This window comes from Cimex lectularius, unplaced genomic scaffold (genome assembly GCF_000648675.2).
Source record: "Cimex lectularius strain Harlan isolate CLEC.00 unplaced genomic scaffold, Clec_2.1 scaffold48, whole genome shotgun sequence".
In the NCBI taxonomy this organism is placed as follows: domain Eukaryota; kingdom Metazoa; phylum Arthropoda; class Insecta; order Hemiptera; family Cimicidae; genus Cimex; species Cimex lectularius.
Window position 1 is genome coordinate 1,504,857 of NW_019392708.1, and position 9,168 is coordinate 1,514,024.

General features: G+C 34.8%; 1 protein-coding gene across 1 annotated transcript; it reads right to left on the reverse strand.

Annotated features, from left to right (window-relative positions):
* Positions 1 to 4,626: 4,626 nt before the first annotated feature.
* On the reverse strand, positions 4,627 to 5,900 carry LOC106672931 (thrombin-like enzyme BjussuSP-1). The gene has a single exon (XM_014404747.2). The coding sequence runs from the start codon at positions 5,628 to 5,630 to the stop codon at positions 4,716 to 4,718; it is 915 nt and encodes a 304-aa protein (XP_014260233.1). The 5' UTR covers positions 5,631 to 5,900; the 3' UTR covers positions 4,627 to 4,715.
* Positions 5,901 to 9,168: the final 3,268 nt, after the last annotated feature.

A 9,168-nucleotide genomic window follows, 5' to 3' on the forward strand; every position in this document is an offset into this window, starting at 1 on the left:
TCATTAATGTATAGTTGTTATAGAAATGACCTTTTGAATCTCAGCCGAAATATTATAGCATCACTTAACATAATAGCATTTTTACACATTGCTTGACAATTGGGTTTCTATCCGATAGATAAATTTCACGTGCCTCCATGTCCCCTGCTTTCAAGATTATATTGTGACTTAACTACCCTTTCAAAATTAAGTGACCATAAGTGATTATTATTTTTTATTATTAAATAAAAGTTATAATAGATTAAATTTGTAAATTGTTGTTGTTTAATAAATTAAAGTAGTTATTTTGTTTAAATTTGTAAAATTAAAGATTCCGAAGATAATATATTATGTTTTAGAATTAATTAAGGTTTTTAGTTGAGATGAAGAAAGCTAATGGCACGAGAGGGATTCGAACCCACGACCTTCGGCTAGATCTAAGGTGGGGTTGAGATGGGGAGTTGATGTCCGAGTGGATCGAGGTCACGATAGCTAAGGTGGTAGAGCAGCGGCGTATCTAGCCGAAGGTCGTGGGTTCGAATCCCTCTCGTGCCATTAACTTTTTTTCATCTCAACTAAAAACCTTAATTAATTGTAATGTATTAATTGGTCAAGCGGACCACGAAATTAGTGAATTTAATGAATTAAAATGAAGTACACTTCACTAAAGCTCTCCGTCGCCATTTCAATTGTCGTCGAGAATCCAAACCGATTACACGACATTTGAAAAATGGCAAAAGGAGGGAAAACTCATAAGGTGGGGTTGAGATGGGGAGTTAATGTCCGAGTGGATCGAGGTCACGATAGCTCAGGTGGTAGAGCAGCGGCGTATCTAGCCGAAGGTCGTGGGTTCGAATCCCTCTCGTGACATTAGCTTTTTTTTCATCTCAACTAAAAACCTTAATTAATTGTAATGTTTAATTGGTCAAGCGGACCACGAAATTAGTGAAATTATGTTTTAGATTGAATCATATGTAAATAATTAAACTTCTGATTTTCAATATAAAATGGATATAATAATTTATTATACACGTAATTATGTCTACAGTATAACAAAATCCGCGATACAACAGTATACATATTTATGCCAGCAGAAAAATTAGAATTAGTTTAGACGCAGCGCTCTGGGGAAAAACAAACTTAATCTATTTTAGTTCCAAGGCGTATTTTGTTAATGTCTGATCCAAAGTCTGGTGCGTGTTATTTATTTTTATCTATATTGAATCCAGAAATCAATAACAATTATTAAAAGTCTTCCGGTTTTTTAAGTAATCAATTGTTTTATGTATAAATAATCAAATTTCATAAATGGTAAATTTGCATTTTCGAAGACGTGAAAATAGAAGGCGTGTTGGAATCGGAAGAAACGATCTCGATTAGAGGCCAAATTTATGTGCAATAAAAATTCTCAAATATGCCATATAATATGCACTAATAAAACGTCAAATATGTGTATTAGATGCTCTAAAAAACCCATCAAATATGCCATACAATTTGCACTAAAAATAGAAAGAAGCAGCATGTATGTCAATGACATCATTAATAATGAACGTTTTATTTTAACCTAAACTTATATTTTCTTTCGTCTAGTCCATGTTCATTTTGGAAGGAAAAAGGACAGAAAAATTTCAGCCACACAAAAAATCAAGTAATTTAGAATGTACGAAATAAATAATTACGCCTAATTAAGTTCATGATCTGAAGGTACTTTTCATAGTTGTTTCCGCAAAACTTCAGTGTTTATCGGTCAAAACATATTGGTACCTTGAAAAAGACTTTTCGACAATGTCGACAAACGTGATGGGAGTTATAATAAATTAAATTTGAAAATCGTTGTTGTTTAATCAATTAAAGATGTATTTTGTTTAAATTTGAAAAATTAAAGATTCCGTTAAGATTTGTTAAACACTTAAAGCACATAACTGGATCGTCGATTTCCTGTGTAATAACTCTACTATTTACATTTAAGGTATCATTAATGTTCTCTAATTCGATCAAGCCGGTATTTTTGTCAAGGATTTTTTGCATTTCTCTTGTAAAAAAATGATAAATACATCGTCTGGGATTTTACTAATTTCCGTTTTCCGTTCAAATGAAAAACCCGACACGCTATTATACAAATCAAGTTCCAACTTCCGGCACTTTTTAGGTTTACTAAGTTGAAAATCTGAAAGTGTACTGAAACTGACCTGTTTTAGTGTTTCAAATGAGGTCTTTTTCCTCAAGCTGTCTGCTTCAGAAAAATTAATTTTTTTTCAGTAATCAAAAATATTTCAAGTGTCTCATATCCTTTAAATATGGAAATGTACACGGCATAGTAAAAATATGCAGAATAAAATTAGCACCATAGTACACCAGAGGTACTGGAACCATATGGCCAAATTATTTTCTATTGAAACATAAATAATACCAACTAAAACAGACAAGGGGAAAGAGACAACGGCAATCTAGAATAAATATTAAAACAAGCATAACAAGCAACTGCCTTTACATCCTGCCTAAAAGCTTCTTTCAAGAAGCACTTCAAATTGAAGCCTCCTTTCTTCTCGCTGTCGTTTACTCTATTTCACAACGAATTATTTATTACTGTACAAAACTGTGAAGACAAGTGGCTGAATCTCCAAAGAGTGCTCATAAAATAGCTGCTTCAGTGTCTCCCAACATTATCATTCAACAATTCACAAAATAATATTCTTGTTAGAAGAACTGTCTTACGAACATCGCTTCTCAATTTAGCTTGCCCTCTTAGAATGAGAGCATAGTCATCAAAAAGAAAATTTTATGTAGGATGATTCCGCTGGGCTTACTGATCTTAGTACGTATCTTCCTGTCATTACAATCCAGAAATGTGTGGTGATTAGTGACCATTAGTCGATGATTATTCGGAACAAAGAAGAATTAACAATCCAGAAAATGAACCTCTCCAAGGTATTTGTGTTCTACGTCCTGTATCAATCCACGCATGTGCCAGGAAATCTTAAAGGAGTTACCCACTGACAAAAATCTCCTCTTAAGATCAGACGGACAAGCAGCCATAAAAATACTATAACGTAAAAAGGTCTAATCTAGAATAGTCAATGAGTGCATCCTAAATCTCCAAAACCTGACAATATCTTAGGTGCAACACAAAAAGTTCTGGGGAATGAATAAGCAGACAAACTGACCAGATCTGCGATATAGGCCCAGAACTTTAACTTGGGATTAAGACACAGACTAGCCTTTATTTGGGATAAAGACAAACAGGCTCCTCCGTCTCAGAAAGGACCACCAAAAACAACTGGAGAAGTGGACAAACTCCAAGGAGCCAGGCACAAGAAACTTATGATTAAAGAACCAAACTGGCAAACACAGTGAGTGTGAAAACATGTGCACAACATAAAATAGAAGAAGAGAAGGAAGAAACTGTCATCTATATTATCTTCGAATATGAAGCAACCGCTCAATGGAGAGCTATGAGGCGAGAACTAGGGTACCAAGAAGACCGGAAAAAAGTATTAATGGACAATAAGCCAGAAAGCTGCAATGCTTTGAGAATGCAAAACATCGTTCCTAGCATTCCACCACCATCATCATCAGTTTCCAGGACGTATGAAAAGAACTGCTTTGACTTGTCACATATATCCAGCTATCTTTCATTAAGTCAGCCTGTTTCTACTTACAATCGTATTCGGACGTTTATTTAATCTCATGCTCCCAGAAAAGCTCTAACATCCAATCATCCCCCAGCATTCTACCAATAACTTCTAATCAACTTTCAGCCTCCAACGCCCAGTCAGCTCTAGTCGCCATTTCTATGACAAAGTATAACAACTTGAAGAAGCACCCCTGAAAGAATATTTTCCTCAAATAATTTATGTTGGCTCTTCAAAGTTAGGTGCCAACTTATCTATCTTTGCTCTCCTCTGAGAAATGATAGTATTGAGCGCTGTTTATCGTCTAACTCGCTAATTTTTGGGCTGATTGTTCCTTTCCTTCAAAGATAAGGGTTATCTTTTTGGCAAATACGAGAGTTTTGAGATCGTCTTTGATTGTAAAGCTTAATTTCCCTGACTGCTCGGACCTGGCTGCTTTTACAGCGAGTGCACTGGAATACCGTAGCTTGTGTAGCAATTCACTTTTTTAATTTTTGTGCAATGCAATTTTTCAATTTAATTTTTTTCTTCGAATGAATTTCCTGGCCTCCACCTCCAACATAATTTGCAGTTAATAGTTTTGTAATAATTGCTCTGTACGAACTTTTTTGAGTCACATGCTTAGGAAAATGTATTTTCTGTTTTTAAATAAATTTCTTTTGTCATTTATTCATAACAACCAACTGAGTATAACTGACATATTTTTTTCATTTTTGTTCACATACCTTTAGGGACAGCTGAGACGTCGTGTTGTTAAATGAAAATTTTCACAATTGAAGCAAAAGTATAGAGAACTAGAAATTCTTCCAAACAACTATTCACAACCAGGGATTATTTTGGCTTTTCGTTATTTAGGAGTTTATTTAGGAATATGGCATAAAAAAATTCCCCCCGGGTAGAAAATAGCGGAAATTCTCCTTCCTACAAGGTTGAAGAAGTTGTACAAATTGGTTGAAGATTTATATAAATGAACATAGAAAAATGATAGAAATGGGAACATATTTTAATTCTTATTTTAACAGTAAATATCCTTTACAATATTATAGTTGTTTCCATAACATGTGTGCCTAAAAAGTAAAAGACAGATAAAGAACACTATGTTCGCTACAGTTTATAAAATGTAATCACAACGACAAAATTTACTACGAGCAGGTCGGTTCGAACGCGATTATGTGACGTTTTGGCGAACAATTCAGGACTTTTCACTTCGTTATTCAATATGATTTCAGTTATCCACGGCTTACACATGTCCAGCCTCGTGAATATGTGGTACTGGGAGACACCACACGGTTTTGAGACGAACGTCGAAACGGCCCAAACCCAGGTTTCATAATAGACGGGAGAACCGGAATCACCGACGCAAAGCGAGCCGAAGTCCAACGGTAAAGTGCAGATGGTTGTCCTCGAACGCATGCAGTCTTTAGCCCCCTCGCATAAATAATTTGTGCAACTTTGATGGTCGGCCAACTTCAAACTGAGCACATAAACATGCGGGTTGGGCTCGACCGGTTGATTGTCGGTGTCTAGGATCTCTTTCGTATCCCCCCAGCCGATGACTCTTATTTGTTGGTGATGGCTGATCATCTGATTCAGCCAAGACGTGTCGTAAGAGAGCTTCGCCGGCTTCACAACGTCTCCGAATTCGAACGGTTCGGTTACTTTAATTATCCCGACATCGTATTCAATTACTCCGCCCACTTCCCGACATTTCGGATGGACAAAGAGTTTATCAGGGAAACGTGTAACTACTGCTGCCAGGAGATAAGTACTTCCGGTCACCAACCTAGAATTGTATATGGCTGTTTTTATCTCGGCTTTGCTCTCGGTCACAGACGCTAAATTGTCGCAACTGGTCAGGAGTAGCGAAGGCGAATTGATGATCGCGTCGAAATAATGAATTCCCCATTGATCTTGAACCGAAACCAAATACGGAAATTCAAATTCTGTCGCTCTGTATCCGTTCGAAATGGCCGCCGTTTGTGAATAAAAAAACAAAAATAAAATCACAACTACTTTCATGCTCACAGAATTAAATTTTTTTGTACTAAGAAATTTAACACATGGCTCTCTAAAATATCGCCATATTGTAGAAGAAACGACTATTGTTCCTAAGTTATATTCTAAATAGTAAATTGAGTACAGTCAGACTAACATGCACGCATGTTTTGCCGTATAATCGACACTCTCATCCAGCATTTCCTCGGTAAAACCTTGAAAAACGAAACAATTACATTTATACGTCCTCTATAAATTAAATGCCTCCCTACATTTAACCCAATTTTGTGATAACTGGATATACAATTTTTTTTAAATAAAACATTTTATTTTATATAAATAGATTATTATATGCAGAATAATACTTAATTAGGGCGTCGGTAGCCGCAACGGTTTAGGCGTTGATACGGCGCTCATCACTGTAAGGTAAAGGTCCCGGGTTCGAATCCAGCGGCCCTGCATTCGAACCCGACATATTTTTTTTTTTTTTTTCAAAAACACCGGCACCCTGTGGGTTTATATGACCTTTGCTGTTGCGAACCCTCGAAAAAAAATAAATAAAAATAATACTTAATTTTCCTTGATTGTTGAAGATTAGCCAGTTTTGGACGATCCCTGATTACTCTATCGTTTTATGTTTTCAATATCTGGTAAATAAACTGCGCAACAATAAAGAGGGATATTTGTAATTCATTCTTATTGTATTAATTTTAATTAAATTAACCGATATATCTTGTTAGTTGGATAAAACAAAATAGAAAATACAAACAAAAACAAAAAATTTGTTAATTCTCATTTGTAATGACGGATTTATATAAGAATAGTAAACACGAAGATTAATTATTTTGTAAACTAGTACCTTTTCTCCGTTTTAAATCAATTGTACTCTCTTTAACCATGGAAAGCCATCATTTTGAACCAGAAGATCCCAACATTATTGCGAGAATAAGTCATCAAGGTCACCAGCAAGTGGATATACCAGAGGCAGTTGGCGTCACAGTGTGGTCTCCCAGACTTTAGCCCGATTCTGAGAGACTGGAAGTGCCAATGCCTGGTAGGCACTAAGGGAGGACAGAAATATTATCATTGCTGCAAGACGGAGTCCTAACCATAGTGCCCGTCAGATCCTAAATGAAGTACAAGATGTTTTGGCAAGGTCTTTATCAACACAAATGATTCGTAATCGTTTGTGGGAGGTTGGCCTCACATCGTATGCCACTTTGAGACTACCTGCAGCAACAGCCTGCTACCAGCAACTCAGGAGAATATGGTGCAGCGAGCACCTAGCGGAGAACAACAATTGGGATGCTGTTATGTTTACTGTCGAGTCACGTTTCTGTTGGTATAGTGATAGCAGAAGAAAGTGGAACTCACAAGCAGAAACGCGACTCAACTGTAAATATAATGTCATTCCAATTGGTGTTCTTTTCTAGGTGCTCACTGCATCTAATTCTCCTGAGTTGCTGGTGGCAGGCTGTTGCTGCAAGTCGTCAGAAGGGACCTACAACGTGAGGCTACTTCCCACAAACGATTACAAATTATTTGAAAGGGTTCCATCTTGCAGCAATGACAATAGTTCTGTCTTCTACCAGGCCTCCTATTGGCACTTCCAGTCTCTCAGATTCATGAGGTCATGCTTTGAGAAACACTTACTGCATTTGCGATATCCTGAATGACTCATTCTCACAATAATATTGGGAACTTCTGGTTCAAGATGATGCCTTTCCTTGGTTGAAGAGAAAACAACTGGAATAAAATGGAGAAAAAGTGTTTGTTTACAAAATGAGTAATCTTCATGTTTACTATCCTTAAATAAATCTGTTATTAAATGTGAGGATTAACGATTTTTTTTGCTTTTGTTTTAAATTTTCTATTTTGTTTTATCAAACTAACAAAAATATATCGGTTAATTTAATTAAAATTAATAGAATAACAATAAATTACAAATATCCCTATTCATTTTTTAGCAGTTTATAAAAAAATTGCCAGATTTATTGTTAAAAATTGTCTACTCCAATTAAATAAATATCCCTTTAGAAATTTAAAAAACAGTTAAAGAAAGGCACATTTTCATAATGCTCCTCATATTTTAACGCTGTTATTTAAATTAAATTAAATTTCTTTACATTTTTTATTGACAGAAAATGTGACTAGACATCCAATGGCAATAAAAGGTTAGTGATAAGAAGCCGTGAGACCAAATGTTCACACAATTTTTATTTTAACTGAAAAGTCATAAAATTATGTTGATTGACCTTGACTTAAGCCTAACTATGCCTGTGTACAGTTTTGAGAGGCATTATATTATATAATCTACAAGCTTCTAGAGGTAATAATTAATTTATTATAATATTAACTAATATTAAGTTAGTAAATATTAAAAAAAAGTGAGATGTGTATAAATAAAATAACCACATAAATAAATTTATGTAAACATGTTCATTAAAGTTTACAAATTGTATTATTTCTTACAAGCATCAGGCAATCTGCAATGCATTTTAATATTGATTATGACAGCTTTTTGAATGACAAAAAGGTACGTTTTCTGATTTGTTTGGTCTACAATGGTAAACTCTAGAATGACACCATTTTGGAAGTAAAAGTCAAAAATTTGTTCACTACTTATTTGTTATGGAAACAAATTACCAAAAATACATTGCCACAAATTTGTGGAAACACAAAACAAAAAAATTTGGTGTAATCCACCTTTTCTTATTTCTATTTAAATATTAAAAAGTTTGCAGGTACAGTATAAAAACGTTTAGTTTGAAAATAATACCTTAACTTTCTGGGTCGGGTAGGTGATTTGAGTCTTCATTGTTTCTTTAAACTAAAGGCTCACCAAGGAAATAAAAAATTCTTAAAAGTTAGAAGTAATGTCTTGTAGATGCAATGAGGAAATATGTAATACATTTAAAGCCGTCTAAAAGACAATGGTGATAATGCCTCAAAACAAACTGCTTGCCAGGAAAACAGAAAATTTTCAAGATATGTTGTTCATGTAACATAACAAGAAAGTTGCTGGTACAATGTTATAATTTTTTCTACATTGTTATAAAAATTACAACAAAAAATTATTTTATGTATTGTAAATTAAACATATTTTTTCCTCAAATTCGATCAGATGTTTGCAAGAGATATAGCTTTTTTTTGTTAAGAAATAGCACAAAATTTTTCTGGTAGTCACAAGAAAGCCAAAATACAAAATGACGAAAGTAGAAATTGATGGAATGCTATGTGAGCCGATAGAAAAGTCAGAATCCACTTTAGAAGAGAAGACCGAAGAAAAGGAGCGCAAGAGGAAATGCCCTAGCGATCCAAGATTTCAACAAATGAACATGACCAAATGGTGCTACAATATGTTCGTTGATTTTCACAGATGTGTTCACTATTTTGACGCGTCGCACAAATTTTGTCAATATTTCGAAGATTGTTACACTATCCTTTGCCCGAAATCATGGATCGAGCTTTGGGAAGAGCAGATAGACAAAAAAGTGTTTCCTCGTGACTTAACTAAAGAAATGGGAAGATAAAAGAAAAGTCAAACCTACATACAATTTCT